Source organism: Chrysochloris asiatica, unplaced genomic scaffold (genome assembly GCF_000296735.1).
Source record: "Chrysochloris asiatica unplaced genomic scaffold, ChrAsi1.0 scaffold00076, whole genome shotgun sequence".
Lineage (NCBI taxonomy): Eukaryota > Metazoa > Chordata > Mammalia > Afrosoricida > Chrysochloridae > Chrysochloris > Chrysochloris asiatica.
In genome coordinates this window covers 4,663,368-4,682,321 of record NW_006408594.1, presented here as the reverse complement: position 1 = coordinate 4,682,321, position 18,954 = coordinate 4,663,368, and the positions used below count along the sequence as shown (strand labels likewise).

Here is an 18,954-nt window from a genome sequence, read left to right as displayed (position 1 = left end):
AAGCACGTGATTGTCAGAACAATAGAGCTGGAGCTTGACTCTGGCTCCCACAATGCCAACAGGATCACAAAGCAATGCGTGATTAAGCTCTGAAGAGTGTTGCCAACAATAAGTGTTCTCCAAACCCTAAGGAAGCAGAGAACAGAGTGGGCAGAGGGGCGGGAGGGCTCTGCGGGAGAAGGGCTGGGCTGGGGCTGAGAGCCAGCGAAGGTTTAAAAGCGCAGAAAAGGGCAGGGCGGAGTGTGCCCCGAAGAGAACCCCACTGAGCCAAGGCCCAGGGTGGGAGGACATGGAGACACTCCGAACCACTGGAGTTTGTTTGGAGCAGGGAGATCAGTAAAGGATAAAAGTTGAGGCTGGACCTAGAGGACCAAGCCAGGAGAGGGGATGGAACTTTCAGAACCCTGAGGCAAGGCAGGGACCGCAGATTGTTAACCCTGAGGAGGGTCTAGGGCAGAGGAAGAGAGGACTGATCTGGACCAGGACTGTGACCGCTGTCCCATCTCACAGATACGTGCTACGTCCTGTCCTTCTCCATAATCATGCTCAACACCAGCCTCCACAACCCCAATGTCCGGGACAAAACGCCCTTCGAACGCTTCGTGTCCATGAACCGTGGCATCAATGACGGCAGTGACCTGCCTGAGGAGCTGCTCTGGGTAAGAACACTTGAGAGAGTCTTGAGAGGGAGACCACTTTGAGAGGGGACTGTGCTGAGATAGACCACTCAGAGACAAGGTCAGTCTTGAGACAAGACCACTTTGAGAGGGGGCTATGCTGAAATAGACCACTCTGAGACAAGGCCAGTCTTGAGATAAGACCACTTTGAGAGGGGGCTATGCTGAGATAGACCACTCAGAGACAAGGCCTTGTCTGAGACAAGCCCACTCAGAGACAAGATGAGATGGACCACTCAAAGACAAGGTAAGTCTTGAGATAGACCACTCTGAGAAGGGGCTGTCTGAGATGGACCCCTCAGAGGGGACTGTGCTGGGACAGATACTAATATGAGGAGACAAATACTAAAATGAATCTCTTTAAAAGGGGCTTATGCTGAGGAGGACCACCCAGGTTGGTAACTATCTTGAGATAAACCATCACAACAGAGGTTGGTCCTGTACCGGACTTCCCATGAGGAGGTTGTCTAGAGATGGACCACCTAGAAGAATTCCCCCAGCCTCAGACCCTTGAAACCTTGTGGAAATCCTCTCCTCGGATGATATCTTAGACTCCCAGGTGATTGGTCTCTCAGTGTGTCAGAGTTGAAAGTTATGATCAAAGCTTTCCAGAAAGCGTTCTCCTCAAAGGCACATGTTGGTTGGTTATCTCGTGGCAGAGCCAAGCAGAGCCTATCACACGCTCCCCCACCCCATCATGCTGTGCCAGGCCCTGTGCCCAGGAGGGGAACCCAGGGATGGATCAACCACAGCCCCTGTCCTGCCCAAGTTTAGGGGTTGGTGGGGAGATGACCAATGCATGACTAACATGTCCTCGTGAGTCATGCTGTGCTGACCATGGGTCACAGTTATGGAGACTCAGAGGACATTGCTGGAACTCTCCTGGGGCCAGGGGAAGGGTAGCTCTGGAGGACTCCACAGAGGAGGTGACATTTGAACTGGACCTTGAAGGTTGAGTGTGAGTTTTTCCAAAGAAGCAGTACATAGACATTCTAAGAAGACAAAGCTGCCAGAACCCAGGCCTGGCCTGGCTGGGAAGGTGTCGGGGGTGGTGTATCCATTAAGCCCCTCATTTGTGCGGCAATGAAGGGTGGTGGGCCAGGGCTTTAGAGACCAGCGAGAGATCCCGAGCCTGGTGCAGCAAACATGAAATGATGATTCAAGGACTAGTCCCCTCCAGCATCTGCCCAGCAGGGAGGCGAGGAGGGGGCGAAAATCCCACTCTCCTAGCTTAGCACCTATGCACCGCTTGCCTCAGAAATCTGGGTTGGGGTCTGCACCTTGAATGATTCTGGTGGTTCTTGTGTTTGAGAACTACCATACCCCTAACCCTGGTGTGGTGTTGTAGGATAAGTACTGAACTGCAAGGTCAATTTGAGCCACAAAGGTCAGCAGTTCAAATTCACCAGCTGCTCCTATACTGGGTCTTTATGAGTCAGAACAGATTCTACAGCTCTTAACAACAACAACAAACCCTTAGTCCACCATCTGACTTGACCCTTAGAGGAGACAGTTTATCATTGGTGGGGGGTAGCAGGGCTGAGGGCATAGCTCAGGCCACATCCCATCTCCTCCTTGTTTCTGCTAAACGCCCTTGACCCTGATTTACCTCTTCAAGACACCCTCTCCTAAGCCAGGAGAACTGGGGTGGTAACGCCTGCATCACTGAGCAGCTGTGGGTAGTAATTAAACTCTTGTGTAAAGGGCATCATCTCTGCCAGGTACACAGCGCAGGTTCTAAATGGTGGCTTGTGTCACTAGGAGGGATAATTAATAAAAAGCACATCACTTAGCCAAACGTCTGAGACGTAAAAGGCGTTTAAGCATTGGTAAGTTTCCTCCTTTGTGCTGCGGGCACACCTGTCTGGCAGGTAATGAGTTAATTACATCTTCAGCAGCAGCCCTGCCTGGTCTCCAGGTGCCCACCTTACTGTGCTCAGCCCCTCACCCCAGGCTTCTTCAGCTTTCCTCTCTGGTGTTTTTCCCAATTCAAGCCTTTTGTTAATAACAATGGACTTCATTTGTATAGATCTTGTACCTTTCTCCACATAGGGCTCTCTGGATCTATTATCTCAATTTAGCTTCAAATTCTGCCTGGGAGGTTGGTCAGGAAGGGCTAATTATCCTCTTTGGCAGCTGTGAGAGGTAGGCACCTGGAAGGGAAAAGAAGAGAGCACTGGAGATGAAGCCATAGCCCAGGCCTGGTTGCACCACTTTGAGGCTGTGTGGCATTGGGTAAGTGGCTTGAACTCTCTGAGCCCCACCCCCGCCCCAGCTAATAGGATTCGTGGAGAAATATCAAGGTATTTAGCAAAGTGCCTGGTAGTTGGCTTGGTTAATTAAGCCAGACATTTCCCAGGGCATGGCCAAAGAGAGCCACACAGGCTTGGATTATGCCCCAAATGTGGCTTAATTGTCCCCTTACATAAAGCAAGAATTCAGCTTTAAGCACATTCAGATATTCAAAGTTTGCCACTTTGCAAAAGGATTCTCCATGGAGTGACTCCAGCTGGGGCCCTGCCAACAAGCTAAGGCTTTTAAAAGGTACAGAGACATTACCTAAAGACAGATCAGCCCAAGGACACACAGATGTGAGGGTTACACATTGGGAATGGGGGGACAGGCAAGTGGGTGGGAGATCTGCCCTTACGACTGTGTGACTGAGTATGAGCCTCAATTCCCTCATCTGACAAGAGCTCACAACACTGTCCTCACATTGCTCATCTGAAAAGCTAGGATAAAGCCCATGGCACATCTAGCTCTGGGTAGGGACCAGAGAAATGCTGAAATAGCAGGACAGGGATGAGGATGGAGGAGGGATGTGAGGGGGGACAAGAACACAGGAGGGGCTCTCCACCTTCACCTCCGACCTGAGCCCCCAGGCAAAGGAACAGCTCCCAGCCCAGGGTGTCTTCTGCTGCTGAATGCTGGATTCTTGAGCCCTTGTCTAAGATTCCCTGTTGGTTTATAGACCAGACTGCTTCACCCCACATCTCAAGGAGAACCAGCAAAGACTCCAACCACCCCATCATCCCGCCCCTGCTCTAGTACACACACATACACAACACATGCACACACATGTGTGGGCACACATTGCCCCCAGAAGGGAACTTCTGAATCCATCCTTCCCAAGAACAGCAGGATCAGATCTCTCAGGGATGGGACCCCAGGAGGCCAATTCCCACCACAGTCCTGGGTCGTTCCTTCCGACTGAGACAACAGTGAATTCAGGACCCCTATCTGGTCACCTCCCAGGACTCACAAGTGGTCAGTGCCAGGGTGAGTTGATCAGAAGAGGTGTCCGGAGTTCATATGACAAGTGGAATCTAACAGGGCTGGGAGGAGGGAGACTCGGGTTTTGTGACTTTCCCTGGTTGCGCTGCGCTTTGTGTGACTCGGTTCCTAAGTGTCCAGGTGGGAGGTGACCAAACCAGTTGTTGTGGAGTCCCTTCCAACTCACAGTGACCCTGTGTGTGTCAGAGTAGAACTGTACTCCGTAAGATTTTCACAGACTAATTTTTTTCAGAAGTAGATTGCCAGGTCTTTCTTCTGAGGCACTGCTGGGTGAATTTGAACCTCCAACCTTTGGATTATGAACTGATTGCTGAACTATTTGCATCACCCAGGGGCTCCAGGCTCAATGGTATCAGTGTAATAATAGTGATGAGGGCAGCCAGTTATCAGAACTGACCACATACCAGGCGCAGTTCTATGTCCTCCCAACAATCTTAAACAGCAGGCGCCTTCCCCAGTTTACAGCTAAGGAATTGAGCTCAAAGAGCCGGAGCTAGCCAGTGGTCTCATAATCTATGCTGAGTCTAGATTTGAACCCATGACTCTGGAGTCCTTCCCTCTGTAGAGACCAAAGAGCAAGATTTAGGGGCCAAAGGATTTGTCTGTTTTCCCAATTCCCAACTATTTCCGTTTGTCGTTAGGTGTCTTCAAGGTCAAGTCACTTCCGACTCATAGCTACCCTGTATTGGGTTTCCAAGGAGCGGTTAGTGGGCTTGAACCACCAACCCTGCAGTTCAAACCGACCTTGCAGTCCAGCGCATTAACCCGAAGCACCTTTTTCTTATAGATTTACAGCCTCGGAGACCCTGCAGAGGGTCGCTATGAGTCGGAACCGACTCCAGGGTAACAGCAACAACACCACCTTTTGCTTAGCAGCACTCTTCTCAACAGTTCAAACAAAAGTTTCAGAATTAAGGCTCATTGGCTGGCTGGGGTCACATGACCCAAGTGAACCAATCCTGAAGCCAATTGGGTAAAATGCTCTGATTGGCTAGACGGGAGTCACTCCTTCACTCATAGAGCCTAGGGAAGAGATATCAGCCCTGCTGAACAGTCTGGACAGGAAGTCGGAAAAGAAAACTGGAGGAGAGTGGGCCGAGAGAGATGCAAGCCCGCAAAAGCACTGAGAGTGGCCATTGCATATCTGATCACGTCCAGCCAGTTGGAGAAGACAGTTGGGCCCAGTGGTTTGGTGGCGGCGGATGCAGGGGTGTGTTCTTAAGGGGAGAGGTTGGTGTGCAAGAGTTTCAGGAAATGTGGGTGACTGAGCCGTTTTGTTTGTGGGGCCAGAATGTGTCAGCTGATCTAGAGACTGCCGAAGCTGTTGACCTGCCTGTGGGTTTTATGGAGGTCTAAGGCCCCCTGTCTGCCCCTGCCCGCCTCCTCAGGCTTCTAGATGTTTCTGTGCTTGACAGCTTTGCTGACGGGACCTTCCTGTCGCAGGTTCTTGTTCAAATAGCCAGTTAACACCACCTGGGAATTCCCAGGGCTCCGCTGGGCCTGGGTAGGAGGAGGAACAGTACTTCTAGCCTGTTCTAGAGGGTGTATGTAGATAAGGAAACTGGTCCCTGTTCCTCCATCTCACACCCCCGCACCCTTGAGCTCCCAGATCAGAACAGATCTTAAAAACCAACAAATGCTGTTTCTAATGTCTGGGGAATCAAGCAATACTTGTGAAATTTTTCATTAAAAAATCTCCAGGAAACCATCTGAACAGCGGCACACACAAATGCAACCAAAGGAAATGATTTAATTATCTTATCGACAGAGACACAACATTGTGTCTGGTTTTAATAGGCAGAACGAGACCGTTTTCAAAACACTTGGAAATCTGGGCAGACTTCATGGTGGGGGTTCAAATAACACAGGCATGAGCCAGCCCGCCCATCTACAGCTCCCCCACTGGGAGGTCCCCAGCCCTGGCTTGCATACCTCCAGTGACAAGGAGCTCATTACCCATTGAGGTCACTCCTTCTATATTTTAGCATCTGTAACGGCAGTTCAAACTGACCAGCTGCTCCTTGGGAATCCTATATAGGCTTGCTATGAGTCGGAATCGACTCGACAGCACTTCACATCTTAAAAACAACTCTAGAATGTTCTTCATGGAGAACTGGGAATTACTTCCTCCAGCCCTACAGTTAGAGTCCACCCAGAATAGGTCACTTCCTTCTGCTTAGGACAGGGGTCTTTGGAAGCTGAGGTCAGCACCCATGCCCAGTATCTCCTTCTGCTGACCCTCTCTACCCAGGGCAGCCAATCCTCTTTCTCCCTGGCAGCAACTCTACACAAGGCCTGCAGATCTGCTTCCCTCTCTCTACCCCCCAGGGCTGCACTGGGAGCCTCAGCTCAGCAGAGGAGGGGCCCTGCCCCCCCAGGGCAATGTCCAAGGAGGCTCTGGTTCTGGATGCTGGGCTCCCAGGGTGCATGCTTGTGTGCACTCAAATGCATACCCACAAAGAGGAATGTGCCTGGGGTATGCGGGTCCACCCAGAGTGTCCCCGTCTCCAGCATTCTGACACACATCACCCCTGGAAGAGCAGCTCTGGGGGGCTGGGGTGAAGGGAATGGGTTGGGGCAGGGGGTGCATTGGCTCCTAACCTTCCCCGTGGCTTGAGGAGAGTAGTGGCTTCTGACCCATGTAGTCCACTTACACTGGAAGGTCAGCAGTGGTTTGTCTATTTGTAGATTTAGAGAGGTTGAGGCACTTGCCCAGTGCTCTGGTCCTGACATGTCAAAGTACTGGGAGAATGTGGGGGGCGATGAGCAGGGTCACAAGGTAGCCTTTCTGAGCTTCTGGATCTCATGCCCTCGGCCCAACAGTGGCATGTAGTCTGGGGGATGGGTGAGGGGGGACAGCAGCTAGCAGGAGAGGTGAAATGGTCTGCCCAGAGCCACAGAGGGTAGAGCTCGGACGGCACAACACATCCTTCCCTCCTCTCTCTTGGCAGAACCTCTTCGACAGCATCAAGAGTGAGCCCTTCTCCATCCCGGAGGATGATGGTAACGACCTCACGCACACCTTCTTCAACCCGGACCGAGAGGGCTGGCTGCTGAAACTGGGTGAGAGGCCAAGGGCTCCCACGAACACACTTGTGCATGTGTGCTGACACACACGTACACACATCACATGCCTACACACATGCTGATGAACACACATGCTCACACGCAGCCTCAGGGGTGAAGTCAGGTGGGCCCCAAGTCTCTACCCTACCTCACCGGACGGTGGAGGGAGACTGAATCCAGGTATGAGAAGCAGACAGACCCACAGACAAATGCCTGTGTCAGATCTGTTTCTCCCCCCAGAGGGCTAGGCTGAGGAGTCTTGCTGGGAACTTCCATTTATTCAGGACCTACTAAGCACAGGCAAGGAGGTGCAGACCCCTCACTCAGCCCTGCCTAGGGGTTAGCAATCTGACAAAGTCAAGGATCAGAGAGGTTAGGGCAGCTGTCTGAGGCCACACAGCCAGCAAGAGGCAGATGTAGGTGGGCAGAGGGCTGGGTGCCCCTGGAGGAGAGGAGGGTGAACAACAGGATGTGGTTCAGGGGCAGTGTCCCCTAAGATGCCTGGGGGAGGGGAGCCTGCCCCCACAGTAATGCCCAGAATGCAGCCCATGTTACAGAGTCTGAGGGAAACTGCAGGCCCCTGCCATCCACCACTGGTCTCCAGCCTTCCCATCCCCTACCCCCACTTCCCAAAGCCTCTCGAATAGGGGCAGCAGCCTCTAGAACACTTGAGGTACAAGGGCCTGGCCAGGATGGGTGGGTATGGTACAGATTGCCCATCTAGTCCTCCATCTTTCCATGTCCACGTCCATCTGTCCTGCCCCTACTAACTTCCCTCACGCACTTGCTCCCAGCCCCACTCAGGCAGGAGAAGGACCTCAGGAACCTCAAACCCAGCTCCTCCACCCATGTGCCTCTGCTCAGATTCCTCAGCCTCCATTTCTGCAGCTGAGAAATGGGAACATAATTGGGGGAGTGGGGGGGAAGGTTAAGCGTGTAGTGACATGGTCAAGGACTTGGGCTTTGGAGCCAGGGTTGTTGTTGTTAAGTGCCGTGGAGTCGGTTCTGACCCATAGCGACCCTGTACAGGGTTTCCAAAGCTGTAAGTCTTTATGGGAGCAGAAAGCCTCATCTTTCTCCCATGGAGCAGCTGGTAGTTTCGAACTGCTGACCTTAAGGTTCACAGCCCGATTCATAACCACTACGCTAGCAGAGCTTCTTTTGAGCCAGGATACCAGGGTTTAAATCTCTACTTTGCAGGTAATTTTGACTCTCTGTGCCTCGGTTTCCTGCATCTGTAAAATGGGATTGATAATGGTACCTTCCTCATAGGTGGTTCTGGAGTTAAGTAAATATTTGTCTGAAACCGCTAATATAGTACCAGGCAAATAAAAGATGAAGTGCTTAGCATGACATCAGGCAGGGAGCTGGCTAGGGGATGAGCCAGGAAAGTGCAGAGAATAGCAACTTGCCATCCTGACGCTGGATCACAGTGGAGCCTTGAATGCCAGGTTAGGCAGCTGCAGTGTGAGCACTTTGACGGTTTTTGCATGAGGAAGGATGGGTGGGTTAGGGACTAGGGTGCCTGGGTGGGAGAAGACTAGAGGCCCTGCTCTTCCAGGTAGGGAAGGGTACATCCCAGTTAACCCCTTACTGATCACTTACAGGGGGTCGCGTGAAGACGTGGAAACGGCGTTGGTTCATCCTGACCGACAACTGCCTCTACTATTTCGAGTTCACCACCGTAAGCTGGGGTTCCCTGAGCCTCCGCATTCAGCCCCTTCCTGCCACACAAATTGGCTAACAGCATTTGGGGACCCTTTGAGAGCATTCAGTCCAGCCCTGCTCCCATTTTATAGATGGGAAATTGAGGTGCACAGACAGAGAGGGAGGGTCTGGGCCAAGCTTCGAGGCATGGCCAGGGCTGGAAGACAGCTCTTTCAGCTCTCATTCATGACTCTTCCCTGATCCTCTAGGGCTGGACTGAGGTTGGGAGGGTGGGTTCATTCCTTCTTGTTTAGAGAGCCCCCCAAGTTCACACCTTGCCCTTGGCCTGCAGGCTTCTAACTGTGCCCCTCTCTCCCCTCCCCCTGCAGGACAAGGAGCCACGAGGAATCATACCCCTTGAGAACCTCTCAGTCCAGAAGGTGGATGACCCCAAGAAGCCGGTAGGTTTGGGATGGGGCTTGAGGTCAGAGCTGCTGGGGTACACAAGTAGTCAATGTCCACACACCCCCATCCCACCCCCTACAGGACACACCTGCCCCCAGCAGACCCATTTTCTCTGAAAGACGAAGGGGCAACAGCAGCTAATGCCCACACTGAGCACCTAGTTTGTGCCAGGCGCATCCAATCCTCCAATCTCGCTAGGTCCCCATTAGGGAAACTGAGGCTCAGAGAGGTGCAGTGACTTACTCAAGGTCACCCGGCCAATGTCAGACAACATTGATGACATTGACCTGCCCCAGGATCCACAGTCCCAGGTGGGCATGGTAAGATGGAGGTATCCTCATCCTCACCTGCTGCCTCCCTCAGTTCTGCCTGGAGCTCTACAACCCCAGCTGCCGGGGCCAGAAGATAAAAGCCTGCAAGACAGATGGCGATGGCAAGGTGGTGGAAGGCAAACATGTATCCTATCGCATCTCAGCTGCCAGCGAGGAAGAGAGGGACCAGTGGATCGAGGCCATACGGTAAGAGGCAGCTGGGTGGCGGGGATGGGCTGCTGTGAATTTCCGCAGCCCCAGCTTCATTCGGGGCCTGATTCCTTATCTGGCAAGGGGCTAATCTGGCCTCTCACACCCACATCCCAGCACAGACCCCACATAGATGGTGGGAAGTGACTCTGCGGGTTGGGAGGACCAGGCATGCTGTTGCATGTCAGCTCCTTTGCTTCATGCTTGAGCATGGGACATGCTGGGTAAATGGTACTCTGGTCACCATCAGCAACCTCAGTGGCATGCTGGGAAGGACTGCACCTGGCACAGATGGAGGGAAGGGCATTCCAGGTGAAGGAACAGTGTGGGTGAAGACAAGCGGGCAGGGCAGCACAGGGCTGAGAACTGGGGAGAGGGGGCTGGAGGGTGGGAGGCCCTGTGGAGGCGGGGCTGTGCAGCCAGCAGGGTAGGGCCCAGACAGACCAGGGCCATGAAGAGTGGGGGGTGGACAAGGCAGGCTGGCAGGTGGGGGGCAAGGCAGTGGGAGAGGAGGCGCTAGAGCAGGGGTGGGGAACATTTTATGTGCCTAAATTTATAACATCATTCATGAGCCATACAAATTATCAACTTAAAAATTACCCTGCTATATTTGGTCAAACACTTAATTAACTTACCCCCAATGTGGTGGCTGGAACTGTGGTTGTCCTGACAGGGCCAGACCAAATGATTTCACTTGCTCTATACTGCTCTCAGGCGGGACGTTCCCCACCCCTGCTATAAAGACTGGTGAGGTCTTGGTTGTCATGGTGATGAGTGTGCATTTCTCCTAGGGATATTGGGGAGCCCCTGCCTGGTAAACAGGGGGCAGGGCTGTGGTCAGGTAATAAAGGTGACTATTGAGGGGCTAGCTCTGAAGCATCAAGTCAGATGGTAGAAGGACAGATGTTATTACAGTTCAGGGAGAGACTTGAGGGAATGAAATGAGACAGAGAGGAGGAAGGAGAAGCCACACTTCAGCACACGATGACCATGTCCACCCTTTTAGGGCTCGACGTTACCCGTGAGGTACAGCAGGCTATTACCCCACTTGGAATTGTGAAACTGGGGCCTAGAAATGGAAGAAACTTTTCTAGGACCATAGCCAGTAAACTGCAGGTCTGCAGCCCCACCTCCTTCTAAGAGTCGGGATGGGAGACCAAAGAAGAGTCCAGGAACCCTTTGGGGCAGAATTCCCCAGGCTCTCAGGCAAACCTGAGCTCTGGCCCTGCCCTGGGACTCTTGACTCACACTGGCTCCACACTGGTTTCAATCTCTGGCTCTCCCCTACAGCTGGACAGGCCGGCACCTCCCTGGGAGTCCCAGACCCCACCAGCTGGGCCCTGGAACTCTTTCTCCCATTCTTCCTTCCAGAGCCAGCATCACGCGTGTCCCCTTCTATGACCTAGTCTCTGCTCGAAAGAAGAAGATCGCCAACAAGCAGTGAGCCGTCCAGAGACGTGGTGCTGGGGACCACCTCCCACCCACAGTGCACCTTTGCCTGGCTGGAAGGCATCATGGCCTACCCACCATGGCCTCCAGCTGGAAACATCAGGGCTGGAAACTGAGCTCAGGAGGGTGGTTGGGAGCTCCTGGGGCTCCCCCTGCCCCAGATTCACTACAGTAAAGGGAGAGGGAACCACCCTGTCCTATCTCTGGGCCTCAGAGACTGTCTCTGCCTGCCCCTCCCCAGCCCTCCATACCTGAGCTAGGATCCTCAGGCCTACAGCTCAGTCCCAAGAACACCAGGACCCCAGACCCCGTGGTTCCATCCCATCTTCATCTCTGACTTCATCTCCTTGTGGTCTCCGCTCCATCAGGCTTCTTCTCTGGTTCTTGGCAAAACAAGGTGTTTGGACCTGAGATGGCTTGGCCCCTTTGAGCTCTGGGGCTGTTTCTCAATACCCACCTTAGCTGCTGGGTACCAGCATCTCCCGACACCTGAGAGGAATGAGTCCCCAGCAGTGGTAGGCTGGCCAGCCTCCTCCTTCCAGGCAGAAGGCCAGGACTGCATTGGGCTTCCCGGGAAGAGCTCCTGCTTGGAAAACCTACACCTGTGTACTGGACCAGAAAGGCCCTGAGTTGAAGGTTGCCAAGAAGTCACGAGCAAAAGTGAGCATCACCGTCAACCAACTCCATTTGAGTTTAGGGTCAGGTGGGACCCTCCGGGAGACAGCAGAGAGCAGCCCAGACAGACGGGGGTCACTTAAGACTGATGGTTCAGCTTTGTGGGCTGTGCTTATCAGAAGGGCTGCCTGGAGGCGGCAGCTGAGCTGACAAAGGATACAGAGAGGCAGAGACTGGCCCAGGGCCTCCCTGCTGGTCCACTAGCCTGGGGTCTGTGGAGGTGAGGGGTGGCCCCACTGAGCCTCTCAGCAGCATCTTCTCCAGAATGGAACTGACATTCCAGCCCAGGCAGGATGGGGTCTGGAGGAGAGCCCACGAACAAGCTACATCTCAGAAGCACTTCTCACCCCCTCACACAGACCCCAGGGGAGTCCCTGGAGGAAAATTCCCTGGCAGAGAAACAGCCAATGGAGTTGTCGCTGCCCAGCTGCCAGCTAGTGAGCGAGTGGGGGCCAGGGAGGTTCTCTAGGAGGAGGAGCAGATTAACGGAGAACCCTGCCTACACATGCACACACTCATGAACACATGTATATGCAGGTACCCACATACATACACATGCATACACATGTATACATGCCCATGTCCACACACACACATACATTCATACATATATACATATATACACACACATACTCTTCCATGGGGTCAGGACTGCTCAAGGACGGAGTATAGCTATCCATGAGATCCCTGTCCCCCGGCAGGTATGTGGTAATTATATTGTGTCAGCAAGGGTCTGGGTTGGCATCTACCAGAAGAACCAGCAGAAATCTTGCTGGACATCTTAGAAATGTCCACTGACCTCAGCCTGGCAGCTGAGCTTCACCTCTGCTGCCCCATTTGACTCATGAAGAAGCAGCCAGGAATCGTGGAAGGAGCACTGAGCTGCAAGTCAGGAGGCCAGTGGTCCTCTCCTGCCTCAGACACACACTGGCTGTATGACCTTGACCCACTCCTCCCCATTTCTGGCCCTCAGATTCCTCCTCCATCACTTAGTGGGTGGAACCAGTTCTAGAAATCACTCAGAGGTCAAAATAAAACTCATGATCCAACTCACGGCTGGGGCTCTGTTCTCTCCATGCCCCCCTCCCCCCGCCCCCAGTCTTTTACTAGGTCCCTTTCCAAAGTGAGGGTGGGAGGGACAGATTGGGCAGCCTGGGCACTCAGAGGCACTGGGGTTGTTACAATAGGAGAAGTCCCCAGCAGCTGGACCCCAGGGACAAACAAGGCTCCCATGAGCAAGCGAGCTCTGGTAGCGTAGCGGTTATGAATCAGGCTGCTAATGTCATGGTCAGCAGTTCGAAACTACCAGCTGTTCCACAGGAGAAAGCTGAGGCTTTCTGCTCCCGTAAAGATTTACAGCCTCGGAAACCCTGTTCAGAGTCGCTGTGAGTCGGAACCGACTCCACGGCACATCACAACAACAACAATGGGCAAGGGCAGGGGTGAGCTAATCTTGCCGAGCCTAAGGAAAAGCCAGAAGACTCTTTAGCAAGATGAAACAGCTGCTGCTTCAGGACCTAGGTAGTAAGTTCCCTGTCACTAGAGGAATGCAAACCCAGGTGCAACCAAAACACCTAAACCAACTGCCATTTTTGTTGTTCAATGGCATCGAGTCAGTTCTGACCCATAGCGACCCTGTATAGGGTTTCTGAGGAGCAGCTGGTGAGCTGGAACCACCGACCTTGCAGTTCAAAGGGCTTTGCAGTCTGGTGCATTAACCCACAGTGCCACACCAGTTCATAGCAATCCCATATAGAGTTTCTGAGATTGTAAATCTTTTTGGGAGCAGACAGTCTCATCTTTCTCCCAATGAAAAGCATGTGGATTTGAACTGCGAACTTTGGGGTGCTACAGAGGGCCTTCAATTTGGTAACCTTCATTAATTTGTGCTCTCAGCAAATATTTATTGAGTGCCTGCTGTGTGCCAGGCACTGATGGAGCAAAGCAGAATGTCTGCCTGTGTGGGAGGCTTGGGTTCTAGTGAGCCTGGACACCAGGACTCTAGGCAGCTGCCTTAGAATGTGCCGGCCACCCCGTTCACCCCACACCCCTAACCCAGCAGCCTGCCTGAAATTCCACCATCGGTACTGAATAATATCCAGATTTAGCCCACACTTACTGAACATTCACTATAGACCCAGAGTCCTGATGTGGCGCTGTAGGGTAAGCAATGGATTGCTAACAGCAAGATCGGCGGGTCAAACCCACCAATGCTCGCCGTTATGCATCGGAACAACGACAACAACACTATGTACAAGACTATGCGCAGAGCCAAGAGTCCAAAGATCACCAAGACAAAGCTCCTGGTCTCAACAGGAGCTCTGCTCCAGTGCGGAAGGCTCAGGCGACAGGTGCTGGTATAGTGTGGTCACAGGGGCAATCAAGAGAGGCTTCTCAGAGGGAGCAGCTAGGCTAGGGGAAGGGTCCTGCCCGGTATTAGTGAGCCTGCCCTTGTCTGTTGCACTAGACAACAGCCTGGCTGACAAAAGGCATTCTGTGCTCAGCACCTGTAGGGAGACAATGTCTGGCGCCGCGGGGAACTGTGAAAACGTCAGCGCTGCTAGGGTGTGGGGGCGTGGCCTGAGAGGTGGGCAGGGCCTAGTCACCAGCAGGAAGAGTCCTGCGGCTCGAATTCATTGGCCCTTGACTACCCACTCCCCGTTCTGGGCAGCAGGGGGCGCCCACCACCTGCGGATAGAGGTTCCGACCAGCTACCGCTTGAGGGGACCGGCGCTCGGTCCTGAGTCGAGTCCTCACCTGGGCAGCTGGGGAGGCGGGGGCGGGGCGGGGTGCAGCTGGTTTCGTAGGGCCACTAAAGCCTGTGGACTTGAGCAGTCCGACATACACCCAGGGTCCTTTCCCTAATTCCCTGCCTAAGACATGGGAGACTCCGGGTCTCTCATCTTCTGGCTGTGAATCCTGAGCTAGTCGCGTTATTTTCATTCCGGAGGGGTTGACCCAATAAGTTCCATGGCACAAACCTTTTAATGGGGACTTTTGTGTGCCAGAGAGGTCCCAGACACAGGTGAGACGGAGCCCTTGCTTTGGGAGGATTGGAGACAAGTGTGCAGAAACCACAGTCAGTTACCGCAAAAGGCCACAAGGGAGCAGTAGTGAGATCCTTTCGTCTAGGCCCACAGGGTTACAGGTCCAACTCTACCTGCATCTCCAAGTTTCCTAAACTCTCTGTACCTCAGCTTCCCCATTAATACATGCACACTCTTAGAACAGAGCTGGGCACTACTCGACATTATGTAAGTGCTTGCTGTCTGTATTGGTGTCCTGGTGTGACGCGGTGGAATAAAGCACTGGACCACATGTTCGGTTTGAACCACAAGTTCGGCAGTTCAAACTCACTAGCTGCTTTTTGGAAAGCCTATACAGGGTCGCTATGAGTCAGATCTGATTTAACACGTAACAACATGAGTATTGTAAAGCAAACTGTGTGTGTGCTTACGTGGAAATACCAAACAGGCTGGGGGTCCTTGGGGAAGGAGAGATTGATGATGGAGTTTAAAGATATTTGAAGGCTTCTTGGAAGAGGTGCCCATGAATAATTAGCTAAGTGGAAGTCTACTTCCAGCCAAAGGGGCCAGTAGGAGCCAAGACAAGGAAGCAGAGTAGAGCCAGGTCTTTCTGGGACTCCCTCGGGACCCCAAGCACAAGTCCCCGGACAGGGTAAGACCACAGTGGGCCAAGAGGGTGCCAGGTGGAGGAGGGCTGGGCACTGGTGGAGCCTGAGTCCTTCGTCCCACAACTCTGACAGCTGGGGGATCCAAGGACGCTATAGGACTCCCACAGACAGCCCAACGCAAGACAGATGAGCTGGGACAGAGCAGAAGAGGGCAACGGATCTGAAAGGGCATGGAGACCCCTGCCAAGTCCCCAGGGAATGGAAGAATCTGTCTGAAGTCCTCCTCGTAACCCAGAGTTGGCCTGGGGTCCTATGCCCAGGAGCCTGAGGGTGTGGGGGAACAGGAGCTAGGGGACAGCCAGGAGACAGAGAGGAGGCAGGTGTGAGAGGCCTGGAGAAATTGATTTATTAGGGAAAATGAAAGGAGCTAAATATGTTTGCCCGGCTCAGCAATGCCTCAGGCTTTCCCCAGGGGTCCGCCAAATGACAGCATCAAAGAATCAAAGGCAGGTCTCTGAAACAGAGCTGCCAGCCTTCAGCTTCTTCTTCCAGTCACTGAAGGGCCATCCCAGGAGGTCCTGAGAGCCTGGCCTCTGAGGGCACCGTGGACCCAGTCACCCACCTACCAGACCTCACCCAGAAAGTCTGGGGAACAAAGTCTAGGGGTGGGACACATCTCAAAATCCTGGCTCTGGCCCAAGGAGCACTGTGACCTTGCAGCACCCTCCCCCACTACGCACACCCAACTGGTCCAGGGAAGGTTGGTCCTTTCTGAACCCACACCCCCTCTGTAAATTCCTCAGGAGGTGGAAGGAATACAATGTGGTGGTGCTGAGCCCTCCTACTTGGTGGTTCAGTCAGCCCAGTGACTCCCCTCCCAAACCCTCTCTTGGATAAAAGGCCGGTCCCTACCAAGCAGCCCTTCCACCCACTTCCAGTCTGGCAGTCTTTCCAACGGATTCCTCTTTCTGGGCACAGCTGTGAGCACAGCCTTTTCTGCCTAAAATCCCTGACTACCCTAGAGGAGAAATGCCAGACTCGGCGGGGCCTCAGTGAAGGAGAACAGACTGAAGCTCTAGGCTGGGGGTACCAGGGCTCCAAGAGAAACGGGGATGAGTCAGAGGCAACTGCTGGCTGGAGGCAGAGGAGACAGGAAGGAGCAATGACCTCATGGGGCAAAAAGGATATGGATGCGAGTCCGGGATTCTGGGGGGACTGGGGAGACATCTGTCAGGCAGCGGGGGCACTCCTGATGTGAAATGCATAGACCCCCCAAACAGCAAAGCATTTGGCATATGGGGGAAATGTCAAACTGTTCCAGGGCCTGGAGGGGCCTTCTCCTGGAACATCAGAGGTTGAGGGGGGACCAGAAGGTGGGAGTGAATTGACTGATGGGTCAGAGCAGTGAAATTTGGGGAACTGATGAAGGTTTGGGATGCTAAAGATAGGCAGGGCTGGGGATCTTTGTGGATGTCCTTCTATCTGCTTATGGGGGTGAGTTAAGGGAGCCAGGTGGTCACCAAGAGCTCAGAGTTGGCTGGAGAGGGACAGGGGGTGTCTGGTCTAGGGCAGGGGTAAGGGCGTAGGTTGGCTGGGCCCAGGGTTAAGACTTGTGAGAGGGTGAAGACAGCCCCCTCCCCCCCTACGCACACCCAACTAGTCCAGGGAAGGACAGGTGGGAATAAGGTTTAGGACAACAGGAAGATGAACAAGGTCATTCTGAATTTGAGGACCTATTCTGGGGCCCCAATTCTAATAAACTGTTGCCTTTCACAAGTTTCTCCAAGCCCTGCTTCAAAGCAATGTGGGATGGCCCATAATGATGCAATGAGCCTGGCCCCCCAGCAGCCACTGGATACCTTGTTGTTGTTGTTATGTGCTGTTGAGTCGGTTCCAACCCATAGGGACCTTGTATAGGGTTTCCAAGGAGCAGCTGGTGAGCTTGAACCACCAACCTTGCAGTTCAAACAACTTTGCAGTCTGACACATTAGCCCACAGCACCACACCAGGACTCCAGTTAACATGGTCAACTGCTAATCGAAAGGTTGGAGGTTCGAGTCCAGAGTCCTCCAATCAGAGGTGCCAGAAGAAATGTCTGGCATCTGCTTCCCAAAAACCAGCCATTGAAAACCCGGTGGAGTCCAATTCTACTCTGATCCACACAGGGTCACCATGGATCAGGGTTGACTCAATGGTAATGGTATTATATTCATATCGGGGTTCCCCTGGGGACCTGAGAGCAAGGGCTCTGCTCAGCAATGCCATAGGTAATGGGTGCTTCTCACCTTTCCAGGTTCCAGTGACCCCCCCCTGAACACTCCAGTCTCCAGGTCTCCTGAAAGATTCTGAAAGTTTTAGGAAAACAGGGATTGCTAGCTACAGGCTTCCATAAGAGACTCAACCCATGATTTTGTCCCAAATGGACATGTGCCCACAGTTTTAGCCTCTGATGAGCTGGCCTCGTGGTCTGTGGCTGCTGGGATTCAAGGAAGGCAGAGTTCTAGGATCTGCTTGCTGGGCTCAGATCCCCCTCTTCCCGAAGCCCATGAGCCTCCTCCTTCCCCCCATTATGCTTCTACAGTGAACCCAGAGCCCTGTCCAGAAATGTCTCAGCCTGGAGGGCTACACTCCCTTCCTTCCAGAGGAAAGTGAGGCTCACAGAGGTTAAGGGACATGCCCTCACCACCCAGTGCGCAAGTTCTGTGAAGAAGACCGAGGCAGACAGCACCACATTACCGAGCATGCATCCTCAAGTAGCCCACAAGGTATTATTGGTGTTAAGTGCCAGCATATCAGTTCTGACACATAGTGACCCTGAATAGGGCTTCCAAGGAGCAGCTGGTGGGTTGAACCACCGACCTTGTGGTTAGCAGTCCACTGCTTATCCTACAGTGCCGAACCAGGATTCACAAGGTGGGCAGGGTTATTCCCATTTAACAGATGAGAACATGGAGGCTCAGAGGCAAAAAAAAAAAAATAGGCAATAGTATCTGATCAATGTATTTCCATTGAGCTGTGGAGACCAGTGGGACCCAACCCTGTTGGAGGCTGGAGCAAAGGAGGCAGATTAACTCCTTAACCTTTTCAGTTCCTTTGATCCTTTTGGGCTAAAACTTAACTCTTCTTTTTCTCTTAAGGATTTCTACTTAATAAACAAGAGTCCAGAGAGAACCCAGCTTTAACCCAAAGAAATTGTATTTATAATAAAATGCCCCCCATTTAAATAATAATTATTATTATTCATTATAGAAAACATTGTCTTATGATTTCCGCATTCCGTTGGGTCACCTCTCTTTGGAATGGGCACAAATATGGATCTCTGGAAGTTCTCTGTCAATGTATGATTGTAGCCATTTCTGTATTACTTTTAGCAAAACTTTATTTGCATGAGACATCAAAGAGATTGTCTGATGATTTCCACATTCAGTTGGGTCACCACTCTTTGGAATGGGCACAAATATGGATCTCTTCCAATCAGTCGGCCCAATAGTTGTCTTCCAAATTTCTTGGCAGAGATGAGTGAGT

General features: G+C 52.7%; 1 protein-coding gene across 1 annotated transcript in view; it reads left to right on the top strand.

Moving 5' to 3' along the window:
- The window catches only part of CYTH4 (cytohesin 4), a 36,365-nt gene extending 25,224 nt beyond the window's left edge, over window positions 1-11,141 (top strand). The window contains exons 8-13 of the mRNA XM_006865212.1: window positions 511-659; window positions 6,923-7,034; window positions 8,645-8,721; window positions 9,074-9,145; window positions 9,513-9,667; window positions 11,042-11,141. Coding sequence (XP_006865274.1) covers window positions 511-659; window positions 6,923-7,034; window positions 8,645-8,721; window positions 9,074-9,145; window positions 9,513-9,667; window positions 11,042-11,114 — 638 coding nt within the window. The 3' untranslated portion in view covers window positions 11,115-11,141. The remainder of the gene's footprint in view (window positions 1-510; window positions 660-6,922; window positions 7,035-8,644; window positions 8,722-9,073; window positions 9,146-9,512; window positions 9,668-11,041) is intronic.
- Window positions 11,142-18,954: the final 7,813 nt, after the last annotated feature.